The sequence below is a fragment of the Osmerus mordax genome, chromosome 9, assembly GCF_038355195.1.
Source record: "Osmerus mordax isolate fOsmMor3 chromosome 9, fOsmMor3.pri, whole genome shotgun sequence".
Taxonomy (NCBI): Eukaryota; Metazoa; Chordata; class Actinopteri; order Osmeriformes; family Osmeridae; genus Osmerus; species Osmerus mordax.
The window spans coordinates 14,977,401-15,004,875 of NC_090058.1; the positions used below are offsets into that span (position 1 = coordinate 14,977,401).

General features: G+C 48.1%; 1 protein-coding gene across 13 annotated transcripts; it reads right to left on the bottom strand.

Annotated features, from left to right (window-relative positions):
• Window positions 1-1,163: 1,163 nt before the first annotated feature.
• trim9 (tripartite motif containing 9) lies at window positions 1,164-27,475 on the bottom strand. Of its 13 annotated transcripts, XM_067243901.1 has the most exons (11): window positions 26,639-27,475; window positions 17,818-17,913; window positions 15,455-15,577; window positions 10,104-10,214; window positions 9,464-9,617; window positions 9,138-9,283; window positions 7,155-7,293; window positions 6,387-6,425; window positions 5,379-5,682; window positions 4,506-4,668; window positions 1,164-3,567 (listed from the first exon to the last, which is right to left on the bottom strand). In XM_067243901.1, the coding sequence occupies exons 1-11, from the start codon at window positions 27,473-27,475 to the stop codon at window positions 3,490-3,492; spliced, it is 2,190 nt and encodes a 729-aa protein (XP_067100002.1). In that variant the 3' UTR covers window positions 1,164-3,489. The 13 variants fall into 13 exon arrangements, with proteins under 13 accessions (XP_067100002.1, XP_067100006.1, XP_067100007.1 ...); XM_067243905.1 differs by lacking the exon at window positions 6,387-6,425 and having other exon boundaries at window positions 9,138-9,291; window positions 9,460-9,617; window positions 15,455-15,574; XM_067243906.1 differs by lacking the exon at window positions 6,387-6,425 and having other exon boundaries at window positions 5,433-5,682.

Genomic DNA, 27,475 nt, shown 5'->3' on the forward strand with positions numbered 1-27,475 from the left:
AAGTAAGAAATGGGTTGATAGAAACATGTTGATTGTATGATTAGTAGGATCGAGTAGCCTATTTTGAAGGATGATTAAATATACTTTATATTTAATCATCCTAAATACAGTCAGATGGCTGAGCGGTGAGGGAGTTGGGCTAGTAATCAGAAGGTTGCCAGTTCGATTCCCGGCTCTGCCAAATGACGTTGTGTCCTTGGGCAAGGCACTTCACCCTACTTGCCTCGGGGGAATGTCCCTGTACTCACTGTAAGTCGCTCTGGATAAGAGCGTCTGCTAAATGTAAATGTAAATATTTGAAAGCACAAAGACTAGCCTACTCGGTCCATGTCAGGCCACGGCATTTCATGGGGTTCACTTATTGTGGTGCTTCGCTATGAAGGGTGGAAACGTAATGGGTTTGCTTTATGATTGATGATTTGGTGTCAACCTTTTTACTGCGTAAGCATATGTGGCGCAGTTGCTCGAGGGCACGTTACACTGCATGTTACACGTTACTATTTCAGCATAGTATTTGTTTGGCCCTCAATAATTTTGAGGGCCAAATAAAATAAATAATTTTGCCGGTGGTCCTGCTATTGCACTTACAACAGTCTGGGCATACCTAATAGTTTATATATAGGCATTGAACCATCGCAGACAGGACTGTATTGATCCACAATTATTCATCTCCAGAGGAAGAGTTGACGCCTCTTCCTCTGCACAAAGTCTCCTCGGTCAATAGATAGAAAAGCATGCTGGGTGTGGAATGTCATCCTGCCACTTTTGGCATATAAAAAATTTGGTAATAGGATAACCCCGTTACATTCAAGGTGACTGGTGCTGGGTTCAAAGGTCAAAACAGGCATTTAACCAATAGAGATAATGCAGTGATGACGGAGAAACTTAGGGTCATGAGTCATGACCAATGGACACCAGTAAATAAATAGGGATAGGATTCAGAGCACTATTAACGCTTATTTCCTAATACTGATGCTGGCTTCAGTACATTGGTGTCTGCCGAGTGCGTGTTTTATCTCTTCCACTTGCAGAGCTTCAGAAATTTTTGGGGAAACATTTTTTGAACATCTAGAATTTATTGAATATTCACAAATACAGAAAACACAAAGAGCTCAATAAGTCAAGTTGAATGAGAGCAATAACAACTATTTTCGTAATAATGATAATAACAATAATCATAAGTATATGTGGGTAATTATAACAATACTTATAATCTCAATCCACATGAATATATGTGAAACACATATAATTATATAATAAATTATATTTAGAACATTCAACCTATCTGTAAAGCAGGGCAAAAATATTCCCTTTGGAGTTACAACACAGCCGAGTAGCCCTCCAAACACATGTACTGTACAGTATACCTTGTCAGTGTTGCACGTTGCCTTGAATAAAACTTTATTGTAAAACCATGTATGAGGAATGCGATTCAGTCACTTGACTATAACCATGGTTGCTATACTGCAACCATAACCATAAAAGTTTAAGAAGATCAAATGTAAAAGTATTAAGTGGTTTCAAATATGATAGACCTTTATACAATTACCCCCCAAAAGTTCTAGAAAAATGGCTAAAACAAATTTTGGGATTAGTTATGTAAAATGAAACTGTAATGTCCTCAATGGGTTTCATTTGGTCTGGCTGAATGAATTCTCAGTATTTTCCCAGCGACCTCTAAGGGTCTGGTGGTATTCTGGTCACAGAGTCTCCATTCACCATGATCGGCCAGCGAAATGGACACAAACACAACCACGCAAAACAACAACCAATTAGGATGTCTGAGATGCGGCACCCGAAGACGATGCCCACTGAGTGAAAACCTGATTGTTGTGTTCTTTCAAAATACTGTGCTTAAGCCAATACGCCAATTCACAACCAGGGAATTCTATCATCAAACACACAGTGTACTTAGCTTTTATGAAAATATATATTGCAATAGGCTTTAAGTCCAGCATCACAGATCTTGTTATGGATCGTGTGATGACTGTAATGTTTCCAGGTTGCAGATGAAAGGCACACCCACAGGATAGCACCTTGACGATACAATAGGTCTGAGTTCTTCTTGAGGATGTCTATGGGTCAGAAACCTTCACTTTAAAGTTACAACCGTACAGTTTCAGATCACACACCAAGAACATCTCGAGGGTGTTTGCATTACTTACAACAACTGTTAAGGGGTCACCTCCTTCCCCTGTTGGCATGATCCATTCATTGGATGAAAAACAACAATGACCTATCGTGTAAAAGTCACAACAAAGATGATTGGTACGTCAATAATAAATTGTATTTCTTCATACATCTCCTTACATTAGAGGACATGGACAGTAATACAAAACTACCAACATTCAGTCACCTATAGTATGAGAGATGTTATTGAGCAAGTTGCAGTAGCACCTTATTTAAATAGCCAGTGTGACACCAACCATCATCATCTTCATCATCATCACTGTCACAAACTCCTTCATTGTCATGTATCTCCTTCAGTTCACATTCATGAGTAGCAGTTTGAGCAGCATTAGCTGTGTAATAGTTGTAGCAGAAGGAAGGCATTCTCTAAGAGCTGCAGGACAGGAGAACAGGCTGAATAAAGGCTTGCTTCCAGCTGGGTATTGAAGTAGACTGTAGTTATACAAACTAGAGATAAGATTCACACAAGCTAAGCCACTGACTGCATCTCGTTTTACATTGAGGGAAATACAGAGCAACACAGCTGAGCGTCCAAAGCTTCCTGTCAGGGTTCATGGCAGCTGTCCACCACTCCTCATTAGCAGTCACACAGAGCCATGTTGTGTTCCCAGCGCTGCCCCCGCTCAGTCAGCAGTGCACTGTCACTTGGCTTACGCTTAAGGTTTATGTGACAACAATTATTTGTTGATGGGTACGTGTATATGTGTGTGTTTTAAAGGGTATTTATGTGGGAAATGTAACAGTTGACGTGACATCCCAGGTACCCTTTCTGCCCTCAGATGACACCTTTTAGTCAAATCACACACACATTACTGCCCCCTGGTGGCAACACTTAGGACATTTCCTCCACGTTTCCTTTTTTCCAATGGTATCCAGAGAGGAATGTAATGTAATGTGTTGTTGTTCGCTTTTATGCAACATAATGAACAGGGGCGGATTTGCACCCAGGACCTCTACATCTGCAGTCCAATGCTCTACCACTGAGCTATACAGAAGCATGGCTGACATCCCATAATATCCTCAGCAAAGCTAGTAGAGAAGAAGTCTTGATGACCACAAAGGTTGTATTGGTTGACTGTTTCCAACCAGCTGTATAATGTGACATGTAGAGATGACAAACACAACCAGAGTTCCACTTGTGTGGAAGTCCAAACGTGGTGGGGTTACACAAGCATGGTGGAACAGGAGTCTGTTGGGGCCTTGACGTCCGGCATGGGGAGCAGAGAGCAGGGCAAGAGAGGGGAGATGAACGCGGTGGTTTTCTGGGCGAGACTGTACAGGGGAGAGCTGTCCTGCTGCCTAACACACTGAGCCAGTAGGATCTGCTTCTCCAGGGGTGTAGAAGTCAGGGATGGGAAGTCCAGTGTGCAGGGTCACCTGACAGGCAGAAGAAGAAGACCAAGATCACCGTTACTACGTTTTTTAAATGAACCAACAGTTACCTGAACACCTTAATTTCCATGGCTATTTAGAAAGTGAATTGAATTGAATCCTTATACAAGCTTATGTGTAAATTGTGTTTCCTGACAACCATCTTTGCTACACTAAAGCTAACCCTAAGTAAAAAAAAGAAGAAAAAAAAGTGTCAATTGCATTTTGTGACCACCAGGTGGCAATGTTCTCTGATGATACTGCAAGGCCCCACAACCCCTCCTGCAGTCACAAGGCATCAGCAAGCTTGTCATTAGCTGTGGAGCTGAATGCTAATGAGTCCTCTCTCCACAGGGAGCAATACATTTATGAATATTAATCAACTCAGCAGTGTAGATAACCTCTGTAGACCTTTCTCTTTGGGTCCCAGAGGGACTCGAGGCCACAACCTTGACTCTGACAGACAGTTAGGGACAGTGGTGTTCTTCCTACAATCTGTTGAGGCTAGTGTTGAATTAGCTAAACTCTCTCCTCAGTATAAGCCCATGCCACAAGGGCTAGATTTCCGGTGGTATAGCTTGATAAAGAAGAATATGTGAGGTTCTTAGTTATGTTTGTAAAGTCACCCATGGTCAAAAGTAGGAGCAGGCAGGTGTGGCAGGAAGGGATCCTGATTAGTGATAACATCTGTAACACGACTCAAAGTTGCCTGGACATTGCACACTAACACCACAAAGACAAGCCCACAGCTAATATTGCACAGAGAGGACCAAAGCTAAATTGTGGTGATGTTGTGTCTAGGTTGTGGCTAGGTTTTGCTGTTGTATCTAGGTTGGGGCTAGCTGGTCAGGGCTATCTGGTCGGGGATAGCTGGTCGGGGCTAGCTGGTCGGGGCTAGCTGGTCGGGGCTAGCTGGTCGGGGCTAGCTGGTTAGTCTGGGTTACCTGGACGTTGCGGTTGAGGCTGATGGCGGGGAAGTACTGTCCCTCCAGGGCCTCGAAGGCCACAGGCCCCTGCTGCTCATCGTTGATGAGGAAGATGAGGATGCCCCTGGTGAAGTCCAGTAGCACCCCCACTGTGGAGCCCTTACCGATGCCCCCGTCCGTCCTACACACACACACACACACGCAAGCACAAACACATACACACAAAAACATACACACACACACAAAGGCATACACACACATACACATAAAACATCATTTTAAGACTTGATATAGGCTACTTTAATAGAGAAACAGCAAAACTCCTCACTATTAAATACTACATTTCCCCAAACTACAAAACACAACACTTAGGGCCTCATTGACTAACATTGCGACCGCAGCTTAATCTGCGCCTTTGCCCAACCGCAAATAGCGCACGGTGTATTTCCGCATTTTGCGTGGTACTTATCAAACCAGATTACTCCGCCCTTTAGTGTTAATTAGCGCGCCGTTAAAAGACAGGAGAAATCGCCTGCATGTTACTGCCACCATGGGTGATTCGAGGAAAAGAAAAAGAAGGTTCAGCGAAGAGGAGATAGAAATATTGGTTCACAAAGTTAAAGGTAACATTAACATGTTACAAGGAAGAAATACACCTCTCCTCCCATCTCTTTGCGGCACACGCCCGCTTTCCCTTATACCCTCCCAGCAGCGGTAATCTGCGTTTTTACTCAAGTGCGCTGCCTTTGTAAATACGGTTTTATGTCTTTACCCGCTATTGTACGCCTGAAATGGGCGCAATCCTCTTAGTAAATGAGGCCCTTAGTCTCACAGCCTCCTATTGATCCATTCCAGCACCCCTTGGCAGCAGCACATGTGATGACCTCATACCTGTTGGTGTGGGAGTTATTGTGCATGAACCAGGAGCGGTTGTTGTCCACGTACATGGCCCAGGCCTTGTCATCCTTCCCCAGCATCACATCCTTCAGCACGTCGCCGCGCGCAACACCAAAGGCAGGGTCGGGGTGGTTGTCGTAGCGATCCACCGTCATCTCCCAGTAGTGGACGCCCCGGGAGAAGCTGCAGTTGCCCATGACAACCCTGTCGTCGTAGCTGTTGCACGTCACCGTCAGGTTGTCGTTGGAGAAGATGATGTCGGGGTGGGCGGAGGCGGGGTCGAAGGTGAACCAGGCGACTGCAGGACGGGAAACACAGGAGCCCGGGTTAGCTTCCTCTTCTGAGCCACAGGTCAAAGGTGTGAACAACAACATGCTGTGAACACGGCTGTGTGGTTTGGGTGAAGAGAAATGACGAAAGTGTAAACACCATCGAGAATGACCCAAGATGATTTACAGTGTTACGAATGAATCAGTGTGCAGAGGTACTCATGATCATATCAAGCACATATGCACTGGCAAACACATGTGTTTACATGATGAATATACTACATTTCAGAAAGATTTCACAAGATGGGTCAGGTGGATCTGCACTATGAAGTGAGGGGTGAGATGGGCTCCTGGACGACACGCAGAGTTCTGGAACAGTACATATATATATTTGTAACATGTTAACAACATGTTGAGTCACTACATGCAAGCAGAGAGTGCATGAGGATGAAGGAGAGGGCAGTTGCTACCTGGGTATATAGCAAGTTGGTATAATTGAATTCGCATTAAGTATTAAATCATATTAAAATGATTATTGGCTGTCCAGAGTTTTTGCCTCAAATGTAACTTTAGTAGACTTGTCGGTAGCCACAAATCAAACTATTCTAGCTCACTGCCCGCTCCTTGGTCCATCTTATGGAGGTGACATCTCTGAGGTTGTCGGCTGCGACGAGACTGAGCTATAGGAGAGGAGACGTTCAGCGGTCACAGGGTTGAAGCAGCCCCTCCATACCTGTAGCTAGAGTCGGAATATCACATGGAGGAAGTCCAGCTGAAATGTGAAATACAGGTAGAGAGAGATGGATGCAGCAACAGAGAGGGAGGGAGTAAGAGAAGGGGGAGGAGGACGAGGTGGGAAGCAAATGGGGGAAGGTTGTGAAGGGGAGAGGTGGGGGTGAAAGAGAAGCACTTTTGATCAGGGAAGCTTGCCAAAACACAACGGGGGAAGATCAGAGCATTTTCCTGGACAGCCACTCCTCAGTTTAGTTAAAGATACAGTGCTGAATCTAATAGCTGTTGTTCTGTTATGGCAGAAGACTGAGGGGCTCCCAGGTCTCCTGAATGACACAAGCTTCTCTATACAAGCAGAGAGGCATTTTGAACAACAGCACACTCCAAAAAGTGAGGCATTGTTTGGTCATTTGTATGACAAACTTCCATGTGAACGATCTAATGAAGTCCAACAATGATTCCTCCCCGATGTTCTGTTCCAACCAAATTCTTCCAATTGTGTTTAGCACATTTGGAACCATTTGGTTTGTTGCACTTATTTAAATCAGTCACGTTTTTTACATAATCAAAATACAGTCCTTCACTTTTTGGAGGGTGCGTCTTTTACAGGAAACGTGGAGAAACACACACATAACTTGATATTTTTCCACGTTCCCTATGAGCTATCTAGAGGTGAAAACAGACAGGCAGGTGGGCTGTATGCAGTATGTGGCGTACGTAGGCTGCTCTCTGGGTGATGTGGACACCGTGTCACAGGAGGACCACTCACTCTCGGAGGTCTGCATGACCAGGGTTTTGCTGTACTGGCCCACGCCGCTGTCGTTGTAGGCCTTCACCCTGGACTTGTAGGTGCTGTTGAAGTGCAGCCCATCCACAGTACACATGGTCTCCGTCCCCACGTACACTTCCTGTCAAGACACATGAGACCACAGGAAGCGCCGTCAGCACAGCGCAAGCTCACCTCGGAACAGGCGTCGTCGTGGAGATCGCGGCAGAACCCCCTCGTCAAATGCACAGATGAAAGAGTTCTGGAAGGATGTTATTTAGCACCAAACAAGTGTTTGATCTATTCCGAGAGAAGATCCCGCTGCGTTACAGCAGGGATATAAGAGTTAGTACACTGGAACGCTCTATACAAACAGCCCACAAAACAACTATATATAGACCAAGGGTCTGACTTCAGAGTAGAGCTAGCTGATGCACTGGTAGTCCTGGAAAAAATACTATCACAATGAATGATAATATTACTGGAGATGGATCCACCACTATCTGTGGTGTGACTCTTCTCGGACGTTAATGTGAGGCAAGGTGTTCATTTAGCAGACGCTTTGATCCAAACCAGCATACAGGAGGGGATATGAAACTGGGACCTTTTGATCTGCAGCCAAATGCTCTACCACTGAGCTGTACCCACAGTGACATGACCAACTGGGAGGCCCTCGTAGACAGAGCTACACAAACATGATTTAGATTTGCTCCAAGCTGCTGTGTGTTCTTGTGTGTGTGTGTGTGTGTGTGTACCTCCACATCCCTTTAGCTCAGGAAGAGAAGTTTGAAGGAGCTCTCCTCCATGTGTGCTGACAGGGATCTGTTCCGCACCTGTCAGTGTCGGCAAACCGCAGACGGCCAAAGAAGCTGGAAGCCATGCCGCAGCGACACGACTACAAGCATTTGGCACATGCTCCTCACCAATTAGCACCCAGCGAGCCGTTCTGGGCGTGTGGCGCTGTGAGTGAACAACCCCATCCGTGCAAAGTGGGGGGTAATTAAGATGGAAAGGTGAAACTGACAGGGTGTCACCCACCGAGACACCGAGAGGCGTGGCGAAGAAGGAGCCAGGTTGCTTATCGTAGCGTAACCAAAGTCAGGGTCAAGCTGGCTCCAAACAAGGTCATCGTCTGCCCTCCCCCAGGGTGAGGAGCCTGTGAATGGAGAGCTGGGAGCCTCCATGGTATCAGTTACAGCAACCGTATATTCTTCCAGTGAGGCTTTGAGGCTAGATGAATGCAGCTTTGATGTTGAGAATGGACTTCCTGTGGGACCATGTTTGTAGTTTGATATTGGGAGCTGATTTCCTGTGGGACCATGTTTACAGTTTGATGCTGGAAGCTGACTTCCTGTGGGACCATGTTTACAGTTTGATGCTGGAAGCTGACTTCCTGTGGGACCATGTTTACAGTTTGATGCTGGAAGCTGACTTCCTGTGGGACCATGTGTACAGTTTGATGCTGGAAGCTGACTTCCTGTGGGCACTCCACAGCTGTCAGCTGCATCCCAGGGCCCTCTCCTCCTGACACCAACGCCATTCAATACCTCGCCTGTCACATGACCCCACCGCGATCAATCAGAGCTCTGCATCGCAGTGCTATATCTACATAACACCACACCACACTGTCCCCGCCCCCCGTCCCCCCCGTCCCCCTGGATCAGGGGACTAAACAACAATGCTTGGCTTTCACGTTCTCCTAGCTGCACTGGTCGTTGTCCCCCCCACCCCCAAACACACACTGCCCCCCCCACCCCCCCAGCACCAAATGAAGGCATCTTTGTGTGCACAGCTACAACAAAGAAGGTCACTGTTGTGGACCAGGTGAAGGCTGCTGCATGGAACTCTGTCTGGGTTTTACGTTGTTGCTTTGACATGCAAATGCAGCCTATAACATTAACGCTGCTCGGCCTCTGGAGGTGACTGGTTCCCAGCGTGGTCTCTGTGGCAGCAGACAGGAAGTGTGTGTTTGGGGAGGACTCCTACCCTGAACTGGCCTCCATTGCCGTCGTCCAGCTCGAGGATGTATCCGTCCACGGCGATGGTGGAGAGAGGTGGCTGTTTCCATGACAACGTGGCGCTGTTGTTCTGAGTGCAGCATTCCTCCAGCTGGAGCATAGGAGCAGCTGGGACTGAGGAGGGAGACGGGACAGATAAACACACACACACACTAATACACACTCTAATACACACTCTAATACACCCACACACACTAATACACTCACACACACATTAATACACGTACACAAATGCATACACACACACAAACTGACTCCCCCCCCCCCACACACACACACACACACACCCTCTACCTTTCATCTGGACAAAGTCCAGCTGGTGGATGGTCTGAAGAAGGGGGCTGCTGTCCAGGGTGAGGTCAAAGTCACTGGTCATCCTGGGGGTCAGCGTGCCCTTGCCCCACTGGCCTTCCGTCATGTGCACCCTGCGAATCAGAGCATCCGAGATCTGGAAGGGGGGGGGGGGGATGAGTGGGGGAGAGAGAGGAAATAAGGAGAAGGTACTGGAGTCAGATGACAATCTTATCTCTTTCACATCTCTTTCTGACAGAGAGAAAAGACAGCTTCACATTCTACATTCCTGGCTGAGCTTGAAAGCTTAAACAAGCATGAAATCCTGTTAGCTTCGCTGATCTAGCCACAGGCCTGTGTCCCAGCACTATCAGATATGATCAGGTATGTCTCCACACACACACACACACACACACACACACACACACACACACACACACACACACACACACACACACACACACACACACACACACACACACACACACAGTCATGCACAAACACACAGATCCAAACATTTTTCACAAAAATGCACAGTCACACCCACACACACCCAGTCACATGCATGCGGAGAAGGATATCTGGGGTGGATGAGGAGGACGTGAGGAGGAACGTAGCTGGGCAGGTGCGGGTGTTCCCTGACCTGCAGGAAGCCGCTGGGGTCGTTCTCCTTGATGACCTCCAGACAGTACTCCATCAGACCCGTGGTCTGGCGGAGCTTCACCGTGCAGTGGGAGATCTGGTCCCTCACCACCTGGGGGGGGGAGAAGGATGTTATAGCAGAGAAGGAAGGGGAGAGACGGTAGAGGAGAGAATTAGAAGAGATCTACGCCCCACTCCTCTTAGCCACTATGGCTGACTCGTCCCCATTCAACTGATGTCCAACTCCTCTCTCATCAACGCATTTAACATCTAAATAACATTTCTGGACTAGGGTTGCTAGGTAACAGCGACTTCCCTGCTTCCATCATCACGGTTTCTGGGCTGGGGAGAAGAAGGAAAACAACAGAACCCCTAAACAGTTCTTCAAGATGAATTGGGCGGGAGCAGAAGGGATAATTAGGTTAGCCTGGCCGTCACAGCAATGCTGGGGCATACACACCCACGCGTTATCACAGCGCATGCTGCCAGAGACCGGGCCGAATCCTACCGGTTCATTATGTAACCAGGGGGACGCCACAATCTCACCGCTGCTTTTACAGACTGTGTGGACAGAGAGAGAAAGACAGAAAGAGGAAAGAGAGAAAAGAAAAAGAAAGGGAGAAAAATGCAGAGTGAACGAGAGAGAGGTGAAAAGAGAGAGACTGAAAGAGACAGAGAGAGAGACAGAAGGATAAAGGCAGATGGGTTGCTGGTAGAGAGTTGTGATACTACCGTACATATATAGACAAGGTTTGATCGTGGTTCATTATGTATCCAGAGTGACGTCACATTCTCACTACAGCTTTTACAGACTCAATGGTGTTTTTCAATTCAAGCCCTCCGTATCGTTGCTTTTGACTCCATAAACGGTCCAAATGTGTTCACTTTTCAGTCGCTAAAGATATGCAAGTCCAGTCAGAGCACCAACATGTTCGGACTCCTGCCCAGTAGCCTATTGTTATGTGGCACAAGCACTGGAGCAGGCACACTCTATGTGGACAAATCCATAAAACCACGCTGTAATGAGAACCAGGGTGAGGGTGGTGACCCGGCTCCCCCAGGGCTGTGTTGATAGGGACTGAGTCTGTGTGGTTCTGGCCAAGCCTGTCAGCACCCCTGCAGTGGGCTGGCTCCAACCCAGATCCATGAGGATCTCCACTCAGTGCTGTCTGTTTAACCAAACGGCTAAACCCTCTATGACCCCACCCCCCACACACACCCTCCTCCTCTTTTTCCTTTTTGTCCTCCTCCTCTTTGCCTCCTCCTCCTCTCCTTCCCCAGGATCTACCCAGTGGTCTGCTGACCAGGCAGTTTGAGCCCTCTGCATCCCAGTCCTTCACACATCTCCCCTCAGCTGGAGACAGAGATAGGAGAGAGCCCCCCTCCAACCCCCTCCAGCTGATCTGTAGATGATGAGTGTGGGCCACAGTCATTCATCTGAGTTTACCGCTAAAGAGGAAATTCAGTTTGAACAGGATATGATAACTTGGACTGAGACAGAGAGAGAGAGAGAGAGAGAGACAGAGAGACCGAGAAACAGAACAAGGGAAAAAAGGGAGAGAGAGAGACAGAAATAGAGAGAGAGAGAGAGAGAGAGAGAGATTGATGGAGACAGAAGGAGAAAGGCAGACGGGGAGCTGGTGGAGGGTAAAGGAAGGGGACTGAACTATCTAAGTGGGCCATAGTCTCTGCAGAGGAGGAGAGACAAGAGGGAAGACGGGGGAGGGACAGGAGGAGAGGAAGGAGAGAGGAAGAGGGAGGAAAGAGAGGAGAGGGCGTAGAAAAGGAGATGGCGGAGGAGACAGGAGAGGGAAGCAGGATAAGGGAAGGAGCTGGTCGTCGAGGAAACATTCTGGGCGAGGCTGGGTGACAAACCACCCTGGCCCACTGGGAACCCTAACCTAGTCCAGAGAAGAGAGTTGGATGGCTGGAACAATTGCCGAACAATGTAGAACTACAGAAAAACAATGGTAGAACAATGTAGGTCAATGGTTGGGGTGGAAACTCTGACTCGCGTCTCTCATACGTGTTAAAGAAGAGAAGAACAAACGCATGGTTCTCTGTTCACACGACGATGTCCTCTAACCTTCGACCAGGTGGCCAACTCTTCACATAGTGATGGTGACCAGTGAGTCACAGAGAGAGTGCTCCCTCTCTACACCCAGCCAGTCCATTTACATCTTATTCGTTTAGCAGACACTTTAAACCAAAGGGACAAACACTTACCAATTCCATGTAGAAAGTACAGCAGAAGATCAAGGATAAGAAGGGAGTCAGGTGGCTGAGCGGTGAGGGAATCGGGCTAGTAATCCGAAGGTTGCCAGTTCGATTCCCGGTCATGCCAACTGACGTTGTGTCCTTGGGCAAGGCACTTCACCCTACTTGCCTCGGGGGAATGTCCCTGTACTTACTGTAAGTCGCTCTGGATAAGAGCGTCTGCTAAATGACTAAATGTAAATGTAAATGTAAGAAGCGCAGAGTTCTAACAGCAGCACTGCTCGCCGACAGTCTGGAATGGTCTGTGTTTAGCAGTCAAAACAGACTGCAAGGGTTTCACTGTGTGAGCAGCCTGAACCAGTATCAGACCAGGCCTATGCGTTCATGGCTCTGCAGGGTGTTGTGTATTCAGTATTCTGTAATTGCTTTGCCACCCCCCCACCCCCCCACCACCACCATCTCTCGCTCTTGGTTGCAGTTATTAGTCCACTGCGACACTCAGGGCTCAGGAGGGTTGAGCTGCAGTCTCTGAAACAACTTCTCGGCAGCACTGGCTCCAGTCCAGGTACGAGTCTCTCTCTCTCTCTCTCTCTCTCTCTCTCTCTCTCTCTCTCTCTCTCTCTCTCTCTCTCTCTCTCTCTCTCTCTCTCTCTCTCTCTCTCTCTCTCTCTCTCACCTGTCTTTCTCTTTCAGTCTCTTTCTCTCTCTCCCTCCCTATCTCTCCTTACACCTATACCTCTTTATAATGCCTTGGAGCTGAATATGAAAGTCTGATGAGGCTGGTAAGAGAGGCTGGTAAGAGAGTTTATGGCCTGGACGCTATGATACAGTGACTGTTGTTACCAAGACAACACGAGAGTCTGGTGAAATACCCCTCTGACACAGACCTCTACACTGACGGAAATGTAAACATGCCGGTTCGATTATCTTAAGAAGGCAGACCCCTGGTATCCCAAGGAGGCCAAACAGACAGGGAGAGATGTCCCTGCACGCGCTGGCCTTTCTGCTCGACGGGGATGTTAGAAAACGCTCATTGCTTTTCCTCTCCCTCCTTCTGGCGGGAGAGGCGGCCGACGCCTGACACTCGCGCCGCAAGAACGAGCCGTCTACCCAGCACGCCTGCTATTCCCCTGGAGACGCCAGGTCGCTTGTATTCCTCCTGCACCGTCACAGATCACCTTCAGTGGTGTTTCCCCGGGTGAGGGGCGGGGCAGGGGAGGGATGAGAGGAAGTATCAGGGGGGGGGTTTGAGTCGGGGGAGGAGAGTGAGGGGGAATGACGGAGCTCGATCCCGGCAGGGTGTTGGGTGACCGGCACAAGCGCGGCGGACCGTAGGAGATGCGGCCACGGGTTTGTTCCTCCAATCACTGCTCCCTACGAGGAGTATGTGTCCCTCTGCCAGGTGCTGCAAAGCACAAGGTCTGCACCAGGACAGCCGCTCCACTGCGTCTACAGGGTCTGACTGGACGGCGGCCAAGCAATCTTAGCATGGCAATGTGTGTGAGTGATTCAATGAAGGGAGGCTGGATTGTGTGTGTGTGTGGGGGGGGGCACCCGTTCGAAGGCTTTCATAATTTCTCGTCTTGACAAGCTGCGGGCGGCCTCTTCTTCTGTCTTCTAAACTAAACAGGCTGCTGTCTCTGTCTCAATGAGGGGAAAAAAGGAACCTGACTCATTTTCCTGACGGCTCTCGCCTCCGCACGGAACCCGAGAACAAGCTTGACACGTTCCCGCCTGGTCACCATGGAGACAGGCCTCTGGTATCAGTGGTCTTGTATTGGGGACCGGAGGAGAGGAACAGAGGAGAGAAGGGGGAGACGAAGGGACCAAAAGAGAGAAGAGGAACAGAGAAGAGGAGAGGGAGGCTAGCTGAGAAAGAGGATCTATGCCAGCCAAGCGTAGCCCGGTCCTGCGATCCTCAAGCTTGTTCCGAACGTGTTGTGAGATGTTACACAACAACACCAGCATGCAGCTAGCAATTAATCTCCATTCAACTGCATTAGAAATCCATGTCTGGGTAGGATGATGCAGAAGCACATTACGTTTACCTAACAGATATGTACTTGTGCTTCGATCCAACAACTGTATTTAGAAGCCAATATACCGGGAGTGCTTTCCCTCCATCGTGTAATCAATGTGATTGATTGCATACAAATCTGCACTCCATCCAGATTAGTGAGCGTGTGAACTGTACAGCAGTCAGGCGCTAATGAAGCAGACGACACCCTGTCGTGGTGTGTGTGTGTGTGTGTGTGTGTGTGTGTGTGTGTGTGTGATACACTCGGGAGCCAAGCCATTTCAGGTTAGAAGCCCTACAGCATTGGCCGGAAAGGACCCAGACTTGTTCAACAGTATAGAACATACTCTGCAGGGGCATAAACAGAAGCCTGGGTGTGTGTGTGTATGTGGAGTGTCTTCTGTGTGTGTGTGTGTGTGTAGAATATCTTTGTTCCGCGTTGCTCATCGCTGTCTGCAGGCATGATTCATGGCCTTTCTGGCTCCTGCCTCAAAAAGCCCATCGCTTACTGAAGATGAAGTGCATACACCCTCTTGCTTCATTTTGTAAAACAATATGCATGCTTGAGTGTGCGTGCGTGGGTGAGTGCGTGTGTGTGTGTGTAGGTGAGTGTGCGTGTGAGTATACAATAAGTGTGTGTGGGCGTGTGTTGTGAGCATGTGTGAGTATGTGGGCTTGTGTGTGTGCGTGTGTGTGAGTGCATGTGTGTCCAGAACATCCACACTAACACATGAACATGCTGTTTCTCTCGCCACCCACATGTGTGAACCGTCATTTCAAAGAGCACTCATGTATGAAATTGGATGGCGTACAGGAAGGCGGCAGGGTACTGTATCTCTGCCTGTCCTCTGGTGACACTCCTACACTACCTTGAGTGGAAAACAGCTGTGGCTAAATTCTGGTACAGTAAGCAACACCACCTTGATCAAGACATTGGTCTGGTCTTCTGTCGGAAAATATCCTGATCCATTGTTTGAAGCAAGATTTATCCATGGTCCAAACACTGCAGAATTCATGAGCTTAAAACAATATGTTGTCCCTCTAGTATTTCTCGTTTCAGTGTCTCAGGATGGTGTCTTTTCAACATGGCTGCCGCCCGCTCTCTCCTGGCCGCTCACCTTAAGCTTGTGCTCGTGCTCGTTGTTGACCCGGGAGAGCAGCTGGGCCTTGCGGCGGTTCAGCGCGTCGATGAGGGCGTCACACTGCGCCACCAGACATGCCTCGAACTCCACCCCGTTCTCCTGAGAAACAAACACACAGGGGCTGGGACCGCAGCACACACACACACAGACTGATACACTGACAGACAGAGAGACAGACAGACAGACAGACTGATATATAGACAGACAGGCTGATTTCGAGACAGAGAGAGAAACACTGGACAGATAGATACACTGTGTGTGTGTGTGTACCTGTGTGTGTGTGTGTGTGTGTGTGTGTGTGTGTGTGTGTGTGTGTGTGTGTGTGTGTGAGTGGACAGAGAGACTCATGCACACACAGGGGGATAATTGGTGTCTAACTATCATTTGGAAACAAATGCACATGCACATGCAGGTAAGGATAAACTCTCAATGTCTACAGAGACAGTCAAACAGACAGGCAGACAGGCAGACAGGCAGACAGGCAGACAGGCAGACAGGCAGACAGGCAGACAGGCAGACAGGCAGACAGGCAGACAGGCAGACAGACAGACAGTGAGACAGACCAGAGTGGTTCAGTGCCTCAAGGATCCTCGCTAACATCAGGTGAAAGAGGATTACTGAAAGGCCAGAAAGCGAATACTGATATCCATGCATGTGAAGTGTCTGTTGTAAGACTGCATACTACATGAGGAATCCAGGGTGTGGTTCTGGAGAGGAGGTCATTAACAACACAGACATGAGCCAGCCACTCATCAAAGTCCGTAAGATGAACGGACACTATTTTGATTGTGTAAAGTTAAGATTTGAGTTACTCCAACTGAAATCCAAAGATTAGAAATATTGAAATATGTTTGTTGACTTGATGACTCGTTTAATGAGTGGTGACTAGCTGCCATGACAGAGCTGATACAGACAGCCATGCTAAGCACAACGAGCCAATAAGATCAGGGCGTGACTGCATGATGAGCCAATAAGATCGGGGCGTGACCACATGAGAAGCCAATAGGAACAGTGTGACTGAACTCTGGGATAGGAACATTAGAGGCCTGGTATTTGTTGATATATTTGCTGTTAGGTATTCATTGTCTGAAATAAAATACACATTTTACTCTTAACCTTCCAAAAAAAGGCACAAGTGTCCCTCAAAATCCACTTCTCGTTTGTTTTGAGTCATCTGTTGCCATGAAGGAGGAGACCAACACCAGGGCCGGCCAGGTCTCTGGCTGTGCTGGGAGCCTCTATCCTCTATCTCCATGTTTAAGACTAAACATGCTGATGGTGCAGATTTGTCTGCTCTCTGAGATGTTTTGGGGAGTTTTTCCTTGTCTTATTTTGAGGGTTGAAGTCGGACATAAGTGCTGATCTGCGGGTGTCTGTCAATCCCGATGACATGGCTTTGTTAAAAGGCCCATATGAATCAAATGTGATCCTGTTAATTAGCTTGGGTCTTAGTTGGTGACATCTATGGGTGAAGCCCTTTGTGACACGGATCGATAAATCTCTCTACAAATGAAACGCAATCGGATTTGACTGTCCCACCTATCTCTCCTCCTCCCGCTCCTCTCCTCTCCTCATCCTCCTCCTCTCCTCCTCCAGCAGGTGAAGACCTCACCTTCAATGTTCCCCACCCTGACGTCACTAAGGGTCGCCCGGGTGCATCGGCTGGCTGTGTGATGAGAAGACCAATCAGCATGGACATCTAATCCCAATCCCCCCCTCCCCCCTCGTAATCGGAGCATGGGCTTAACTCCTCTCTATGGAACAGGTGGTCAGAATGAAAACTTTACCACACGGCCTGCCCCCAGTCTGTTACCGGTTTACAGCTCCATCACCAGCTCCATCACTGCATGCCTCGACAGTGTGGAGCCATGTTGGGTTTTGAAATCAGAACAGTGACTTTGGGAATCCTTACATGTTCTCTACAAGCTTAACGGATGCTTGAGAGACAATTTGCATGACGACTGATGCCTCACTGTGTGTGTGACATGTGTATCTATTTCTGTCTCTCTCTGCAACAATGTGTGTGTGTGTGTGTGTGTGTGTGTGTGGAGGGACGGGACAAGTCTGTCTCTGTCTGTCTCAGCAGCAATGTGCAAGTGGTGGGTAATGTTCAGCCTCGTGGAAGAGCAGGGTTTCATAGGGGTGAAGCTAGGCTGAGAATGACTGGGATGGGATGGCAAGCCATATAGCTAAGAGCCACTGCTACAGTACCATGAAGAATGGTAGAGAGGCTGGAGGGGGGTGATGGAGAGGGAGAAGGGGAGGACAGTATGGAGGAGTGGATGGAGGGGGGAGGAGGAGGGAACCAGGAGGCTGGAGAAGGAGTTGAGGAGTTGTACCTGGATGTGCTGCACCATGTTCCTCAGCTGCACCAGGAACTCCTTGGCCTCTGTGGCCCGGTCCGACAGGATGTTGAGAGCCTGGGAGAGCTGGCCCTGCAGAGAAGAGGAGAACCAGGGTTAGAGAGCTGGTTCAAGAGGGGCCAGTTGCAGAATAATAGACCTAGTCTTAGACTTAAATGTAACTTTAAGTCTGACTTGCCATAGACACTTCAATTTACCTGTTGCATAAAGGTTCACTTTCAGTGACTTACGTAAGACTGATTTACATAGCCTGTTGCGCTTTACATTATGGGTAAAATAAGACACTTTGCGAAAAAAGAAAAGATTGGCGGACAAAACAGTGACATAACGGCGAAAGATTGATACATTTAAACCTGATGAAAACCTACAGTTTATCTGTTGGAGGAACACAATATTGAAAGAGTTGTCTTATTAACAAATAGCGCGTTTTTATTAAGCTTCTTAATTTAATCCCAACGCTACTTCCATTTATCAACAACTCCAACGCAGATGGCTGGTGATAGCGTCAATAAAGTGAGTTATCTACTCACTTGTTTAATCAAATTACATTTTAGCGGAAAAGCAGAACCCAGTCAACATTTTCTGCAGTTACAAATAACACACTTAATTCCTTTTGTAAGAAATGATGCTAAGATAATGACGTAGCCTACTAACAGATCGTTGGCATAGCAACTCAGCCCTTACCGCAAGATTTAGCCAGGGGGAGAGGTGGCTAACCTTTCTACCTCAAATTAAGTCAGTCTTACTATATATGCAACAGACAGACTTAGTTAGACTAGTCTAACCTGACAATTTAAGACAGTCTAAGGCTAAGACTAGTCTTAAACTAAGTTTATGCAACTGGCCCCTGGACATTCTGATGCGACACCATGACTCTGTGGGTCAACAAGGGCATCGTTAACGAGGGGTAAAGGGGAGAGGAGACACGGGGCCCTTGGCTTGGCAGGGAACCACTATTGTCGGTTCCTATAAGTAATTAGTGTTGTTCTGTGTTTGAATAAAACATTTCCCAGGGCTGCTGCAACACCTGAGAGTAGACAGAGAGGGTTGTTGACTAGCACAAGCCTACGTACTTACTTTCCATGATAGTCAGCACACATTCATCACACAAAGCAATATAATCATCTTCATGGAGTTCCAAATAAAAAGGTTTTGTAGCTCACAGCATTTTTATTGTTATTCTTACAAGGACCCACCCCCTTGATTCCACATGGGAGGGTGGGGGGGTGACCTGAGAAGAGTGTTCTAATAGGCTCCACTTCCTGCAGATAACAGGAAATACCGCAGCAGTCGTCGTGCTGACTCACTCACGTCCGTGTTTGGACAGCGGGGAGGAGGAGTGTGTGAAGCGGGGTTGTGTGAACGTCGAGGTCAAGGCCGAAGCTGTGACCTCCTCGTACAACGCTGGGAGCCCCGGTCCGGTTGACTGGATGGGAAAATCGCCAAGTGAGAAGCTTGTGGTCTTCTGGGAGAACTTAGGCGGAAAACAGGGGGGATCTACTTCATCCAGCCAGAAAAAATCACCTTGTTTCTGCCTCAAACCAGTGACTAGCTGGAGAGGAACCCTGAGAAAACAAGGCAGAGTATCGCACAGCTCTGTGTCAACCAGACTCTGAGTAGATCCTGTCAGGCCGTCTACAGGGGCCAGGCTATGACCTTTAACCCCAGGATTTGGGAAACCCTGACAGCAGCTGCTGAGAGTGACCCCACTGCACTATGGGTTTGTTCTCAACGACAGCTGAGCAAAGAGTAAACTTATACTTCAAGTCTGTACAACTTCCTGTATGGCAACTTGGGACTCGCATTCCATTACTCTGCATCCACAATTATAGAACAGTTAATGATGAAGACATTCCATAACATGAACCCTGCACAGAGAATGGTCAGTGAAAATCCTTTTCGTGGGCTTAAATCCTGAGATGGCATTTCAGAGAGTCTCTTTGTCCCAGTTCTGCAAATCAATCAAGTCCCTTTCAAGCGGATCACCAAGCAGCCAAGCTGGTTTAGAGATCCTGTCAATCTCACTATCCCCCCTCAACACATTTTCTCTGCTCCTTATCGCTGCTTCCTCACAGACACATCATCCATCAGCCCACCTTTCCTTTCATCCCTCTCTCTTTCAGACATGTTTCATTTTCCCCACGCCGTCCTCATTTCCCCCTATCTCCATCTCCCTCTCCCTCTCACCCTTCTCTGTCTCTCTCTCCTTCTCTCTCCCCTGCTGTCTCTCTCTCTCTCCCTCGCTCTCTCTCTCCTCTCACCCCCTCTATCTCCCTCCCTCTCTCCTTCACTGAACCCTGGTGGGTCGTTCAGGATGCTCTTGCCTTGTTAACAGTCTCTGTGTTCATCGATAGGGCAGAGCCTCTCTGCCAAAGTGCTGAAATTGACGTGTTTGATTGTCTGGAGGCGTTTTTCCGCAGTGTCTGTCAGAGAGACTGCAGACAGACTCCTGGTCAAAACGTGCCATGCAAGCTAAAGCCCCATGGTTGGTTTTCACTGCTGATGAGTACTGTTAGCTTGGGGAGAGAGAGTCAGAGCCACCATGAACATAAGGTCCACACAGCCCTCAGTCTACCCACATGGGTGGAGTGGTGCTGGGGTGAGGTAGGAGATGCTGGGGAGGGGTAGGAGGGGAGGGGTTTAGGGGTTTGAGGAAGGAGGTGTTAGGGAGATGGGGAAGGAAGGAGGTGCTGGGGTGGAGAGAGAGGGAGGAGATAATGGGGAGAGGGAGGAGGTGCTGGGGAGGGGAGGAGATGCTGGGGAGGAGGAAGGAGGCGCTGGGGAGGGGGAGGAGGAAGGAGGTGGCATGGTAAGCTTCCAATTCACACCAAGAGATCAACTATGACTTATGATGGGGCTTCACTGAAGAACTTTAAGCCTCTTCAGAAAGTGATTCATCAAGGGAATTAGTCGTGGTTTATCGTACACAAGGTTTCATCTCACAAACCTTCAACATTTGCATTTTTATTTCATTCAGGGGGAATGCGTGAGCGTGAGTAATGGGCTCGCCACTGTCCTCTGGGATCTATGCTTCCCTGGGATCCCTGCTCCGTCTGTCCTGCCATTAATACAACATGAGTTACAGTACGCTGGCCCTCTGGATAAGAGAAATCTCCGCCTGGAAAATGTAAGATTAAAAAGCATTTTGAGGACTACCGAACATTAGGGCGCTGATGGGGGTGTTGGAATGTTTGGAATGGAACCCAATCAGTGTTCCACAGTGGGGGCCAGAGGATGTCCCTGCTGTTTGGGTTTGGGGAGGGGGTGCGCGTTGTAATTAAGATGAGTGAAAACATGTGCTCCCCATGAATAATTCAGTCCGGGACCGGAGGGTCATCCTGCATGTTTCATGTGCTGGCTGCAGAGGAGAGAACAAGCCGATCTGTCACAGAGCAGTGACACTGTCAAGAGCTGTCACAGATCCTTTCGGCTTAACACTCCAAACAGGAAGTGTATGCTGTTATACAGCGCAAGGACGGTAGGGGAGAGGGAGAAATAGGTGGAACGTCACCCAAAAGCCCCGCGAGGATTAGTCAAATTGTGTCTGCTCTGTGAACTCATTAAGCATGACGGTGTCTCTAATGCCTGGGTTTCAGTCAGTACGCTGGAGTACAACAGTTCCAGGGCAAAGACAGCCTTCACACTCTCATGACCTATTTTCCAAAAACTACCTTTGAGAGGAAAGAAAAAACACCCTCAGAAACAAACTTTTCTTTTGTAATCCTCTCTCTACTGTGCTTCCAGCAAGTGTGCAACAACTCTTAGTGCTTAACCAGAACATTCTAACATTCAAAACGAATGTATTTTGGTGTGTGGACTAGTTATTGAAATATAAGGCGTTTTTAAAGACTTGAGTTTGTTCCCAGAGAGGAGGATACTACATCACTGTGATGGCTGCCGCTGTTTGCACACACTGCTACCCAGAGACAAAACTGTTTGAAATACTCATACTTCAACAGTCCTTATGCTGTTCAGGGAAGCCTTTTCTTGTTAACTAATTGAGAAAGCTGACATGATAAAATACACCAGATCACCCAAGATTCAGCCTGCTTTGATACTTTAAGTTCAACAAGGCCCTTTGGAACCCTCTCCAACATACAATCCCCGTGTGACTAATGCATTATTTATCGGTTTTCATCCGGGATAAATCAATAATGCACGTTGGAATCATTAACAAAACGCACAGAAAGCGAAAAACTCGACACAATGAAGAGGGCTCACACCAGAGAGCACCATGTTGAGAGAACCAGGTGATGGACAGGAACCTGGGGCAGAGGAGCGGGAACTGGGACAGAGCTCTGCTATTCTGGGGAACACTGGCTCGGGCGGCCATGATGGGGCACAGCGCATGGTCTGTTCACCCGATGTGCATAGGTAGAGAGAGGGAGACAGACAGAAAGGGACAAAGACAAAGAAAAGACTAAAGAGAGGACAAGAGACAGACACAGATAGACAGAGCAGACATGTGGTTGCTATGAGGACGGAAGTCATGGAGACATACTGGAGCTTGGGGCCCATTCAAGAAGATTTTCCCAGAACTGACTGGGAGAAAGTGACATTCTGCTCACTCCACCTCTAACTGGCCTTCAGCAAGCTGGAGCATTCAGCTGCTCTGACAGTATTCGCCAATGTTGTGGTAGCGGACTTTGGTCAAGTGCAGAGGTCAGGATTGATGCTCTGATGTAAATGATAGAAAGTTTGCTGTGTTTCTCTACCCTCCTAAAAACTGCATACAGTTGCATCTGTTTCTTTCTCTCTCTTTCTCTCTCTCTGTCTCTCTCACACCGTTAATGTCTTGACACGGTAAGCACAGCTGTACATCTTACCCTTCTCTGAATAACTACATTCTCTTCTTCTCTTCCTCCTCATCACTGGAGCAGGCCAAGCAATCTAACAGCTTCCTCTCTTTACCAATATGATAACTAGTTTCCTAGCCTGAAGGACAGTACTATTTCTGTGTACTGACTGAGACACTATGAATAATGTAGGTCTCAACAGTCTACAGGTCTCAACAGTTATGCAGGTATCTATGTAGGTCTCTACAGTATGTAGGTATCTCTGTAGGTCTCTATGTATGTCTCTATGCAGGTGTATGCCGGTCTCTTGCAGGTCTCTTGCAGGTCTCTACAGTATGCAGGTCTCTATGAAGGTCTATGAAAAGGTTTCTACGTAGCTCTCTATGCGAGTCGCTATGCAGGTCTCTATGTATATTTGTAAGTAGGTCTCTAAGTAGGTCTTGTCTCGATGTAGGGCTCAAGAACGTCAAAAGAAAGGAAATGAAAATGACCACCACAACCCTAATGCAACCCAAAAAAGGTGCATCCGGTGTGAATCCTACTGCTCGTATTTGACTTCTTCAGCACATCCACACTGTAGGAGAGCAGGAGGGGTTCAAAGGAGGGAGACAGACAGTCAATCCCATCACCTGCTGTGGAGGAGGCCGGGGACGAGGCTGTGGTACAAGGCAGGGGAGGACGCAAGGCTGGGGAGTCTGTCTGCCTCGTCAGTGCTTCTCCTACATACTGGGCAGGCAGGACGCTGGCAGCAGCATGTCCCATCACCTCCTTCTGCGGAAGATCCGCTCCGAGCCCCTCAGAGACCCGCGCCAGACACCACAGCAGCACTGATGGGGAGGGCTCACATATTCCCTGTATCTCTGCGTCTCTCCTCATTACATACTGTTGGATGTGGGGCAGCTGGGCTTGTCTGTGTGTGTGTGTGTGTGTGTGTGTGAGAGAGAGTGTTTGTGTGTGTGTGCGTCGGGGGAGACGGTATCTCTGAGGGGCCCAGGGTGTCTGGATGAGTCTGGAATCAGTGATCTTTCTCGGGGGTGGGTGGGTATGGAGGGGGGCAGATCAAACACACAGCAACATGAAAGAGTGACAGATGAGGCAGCCAGTGGGAGGAGAGTCTCCAGCAAATTCTCCAAATGACAGAGCTCAACAGGCTGTTTCCTGCAGGAGCTGGAGAGAGGGATAAGATGGAGAAGGTCGACCGGTTTTAGGACCCAGAAACATCTCCCAGGCCTCCCTCTGACTCTGGGAAGACAGTAGGTGGCTAATCTTCTGTTGCATCCCGCACATCCCCTGTCTTATTAATAGTCTGTAATTGAAGCAAAACAAAATGAGCCCCCCCTGACGCAGTTTCTGTTCGCCGACCTGTGCGACTGCGACCCTGCTGATCTTCAGAGCCATGCTAAGAGCTTTAACTGACTCTGCATCTCCTCCACTTAGTGTCTTAACCATCTCAGCCAGACGCCACATAAAACACAGAGAGGGGTTATGGGGGGAGGGGGGGGGGGGGGGTCTGAGGTCCCCTCTGATAGACACACACCGAGTCCCTCACATTTCCACATGCCTCTCATGACCGAAATTGACTTTGGAGACATGAAATTGATTTAGTGGTTGAGACACGGTTAGCCTGAGAGCCTGCCAGAGGAATCATAGACACCAGACAGCTAATGACATACATGGAACGTGAAGGGAGGACCAATGATGTGAATCACCACATATCTACACACACTAATGCCCCCCATACACATATACACAGATGCGAAGGCAGATATACTCACACACACACACACACACACACACACACACACACAGGAATGGAGGGGAATGCTAACAAGCAGCTGGGATGAATTCCCTTGGAGGTGTCTGATCTTGGTACCTCAGACCTCTGCACATCTGAGAGATGTGGTTGCTATGGCATCAGGTATGACTCTGCATTCTCTGAGTCTATAACAACAGGAACAGGATCTGTCCTTTCTCTTTCACAACAACAACAACAGGAATGGTCCTGTCTCTATAACAACAGAAATAAGAACTCTATTGATATATGTACAACAGATATAAAACACGTATATAAATTTGAATGGTACAGATATGAGATGTATAGTAGAATAAAAATAGGCCATCTTCTATACCCCCACCATCACAAGCAGAGAGACTGAAGCTTTGACAGCCACGTCAAGATCAGTTACGGAGATGGATGAAAGTCATCAACTTCAAATGGATTTGTGGTGTGTGTGTGTGTGTGTGAGAGAGAGAGTGAGAGAAAGAGAGAGAGATGGAAAGATAAAGGAGAGAGAGAGAGGCAACATATCAAAGAGCATGTGTTATGGAAAAGCCTTTCTCTTCCAACCTTCATGAGAAGCATGAGAAGGAATGCCCCCAGAATGCCCGTAAGGTTCAAATGCTGTCCATCCAATCAGCTGCCAGCTCTCCCTCTGCATGGCCATCTGTTAAGACTCCATGCAACAGTTTCAGATGACAGGTCACCATGGCGCCTCGAAGAATAACACTGAAAGGAACAGGTGCCATGGAAACCAGAGGCAGGGAATCTATGCCAATATGTATGGTCCTTGGAGAATTATTTCTCTCTCTGTTAGGATTGAATGAAAGCAAGCGCATGTGACAGCTTTATTATGATCTTTGTGTTTTACACAAACCTAACTCCTATTCTGACCAGATGCCTACGTATATGGAGTACTGGCTATTTTGGATGGAAGTAGTAGTTTGGGGACAAACCAGAACTCTCCTGATTAGAAAAAACAAATTTTGTCTCCACAGTTGTGCATCTTATTTGCTAGATATACATACAGTATTCTTTGTATCCATCATGAACAACAGAGCGAGCTAGAATCCACTTCTTCTGTGGAACAACTCTCCACAGAATGTGCGTGGGTGTGTGAGTGGGTTGATGGCTATATCGAGCGCTCTCCAGACCGTTTTCCTCCCAGCATGCACTGGGAGCCGGGAGTGTGGAGGTGAGGACTGCTGGAGCTAAGGTATAGATTAACAGCACTAGCAGATCTGCCCTCTTAAGAGAGGGGGCTGGCTGCCCACAACAACCTGGTGCTTCCAAAATAGCATTGGCCTCCGGAGTTAGCCTTGCCTCTCTGTCTTGCTACGGAACATCACATCAACATTACATGTGATCTGTCCTGCATCACATACACATTACATGTTATCTGTCCTGCATCACATATACATCACATGTGATCTGTCCTGCATCACATAAACATTGTGATCTGTCCTGCATCACATAGACATCGCTGACAATCTCTAAGGTGCCTGTGTACTCTCATTATAGACCAGGAGGACAATGGGAGAGTTTGTGTGTGTGGGAGAGTCTGAAAGAAAGAGAGAATGTATGTGTGAGTGTGTGTGTGTGTAAGAGAGAAATAATGTGTGTGTGTGTGTTTGTGGGTGTGAGTGACAGACAGAGAGAGAGATAATGTGTGTGTGTGATTGTATCAATTGGAAACTCAGTAAACACATGGTCAGCTGTGTGCATTTGATGCCATTCAAAACAGCTAAGAACCAAATGGAGAATGACATAAGTTTACACACTCCCTAAATAGATGACGGCCTCATTCATGTCAAGTACTACTGAGTCCAATACTAAGTAGAGCATAGATAGGGAATCCATAAACATGTTTGGGCTGCTCTAAATGATAGCTACCTGAGTCCAGACTGAGGTTAGGCATCAGTTCAGATCTACAGCTGGGTGCAGGCAGCGTGCACTTGGCTTTCTTCGTGGACTGAATTTCAACGAGAAATCCTACACTTCTGCGCGCCTCTGCACGTTACTGTGACAACTTATTACGCACTGGAGACATTGTGCCGCTGGCGTTTTGCGTATCTTCTCATTGAGAAATGTAATGCAGTTCAGTCTCACTTACAGTAGACTTGACAGTTGATCAGTTAATATCCTCTAACGGACAAACAGCCTCCAATAAGTAGGTCAGTTTGATGCATACATCGAATGCGCACTTTTTAAAAACACACGTTACCTTGTGCAGTTTCCACATAGCTCCTAGAGCCTTCACTTCATGTGTTCCGTGCTTTCCTTCCTCCAAACACTGGTAACAAACTGGCATCTTACACTGGACACAGTACATGCTTAGATTTTCGAGTTCGTGTTCTGTACAAGTGGAAATCTTTCGGGGACTCGTCCGACGGCTTATCCGGCCCTGCGCTGGTGGTACCAGGCGGTGTTTGGCAAGAGGGCCACGGGGGGGATGGCACCTTAAGCGACATGGATCGCAGTAGAACACGTCGCACTGCTCACACATCACGGTGGCCTCTTTGGGACTCTTCTCACACAGTTGACACTTCAGCGCCGCTGCTTTACTCTGCTGGTACCGATCGACCACCCCTTCCAGCACCCGGTTCTTGGGGAAACCGCGGAGCCCCCGGTCATCCAGAATTAGGCTACGATGGCACTGCGGGCAGGTGATGCAGGAATTGCGGGGGATAGGAGGAAGGGAGCCGGGGTGTTGGAGCAAGTGGTGTTGCGGAGGGGGTTGTGGGACCGCGGGGGGGAAAACACGGACCCCGTTTGGGGATTTCTGGCAAGGGGTAGTCGGAGCACTAACGAACCCCCCATACGAGCCGTATCCACTGTCCGCTTCGCTATACAGACTCATTTTATCCAGGTCAAGATAATCATAGTCAGAGACCCCGGAGCCGGAGGCACGACTGCTCTGAGGAGATTCGGCATCGGGGGTCTGCACTAAGATATTCCGAGCACAAGCCAAGCAAATGTTATGGGAACACGGCAGTATGATCGGCTCCCGGAAAAAAGATCCGCAGACAGGACATTTCAATTCTTCATCCATTTCATCCAT

Bases quoted from the DNA above. Each gene is read 5' to 3' on its own strand.
- trim9 (XM_067243898.1), bottom strand. From the start codon at position 27,475: ATGGATGAAATGGATGAAGAATTGAAATGTCCTGTCTGCGGATCTTTT. The intron at 10,215-15,454 runs GTGAGCGGCCAG...TCCCCCCCCCAG, and splicing joins AGCACGAGCACAAGCTTAAG to GTGGTGAGGGACCAGATCTC. The intron at 9,618-10,103 runs GTCAGGGAACAC...CCCCCCTTCCAG, and splicing joins ACCCCAGCGGCTTCCTGCAG to ATCTCGGATGCTCTGATTCG.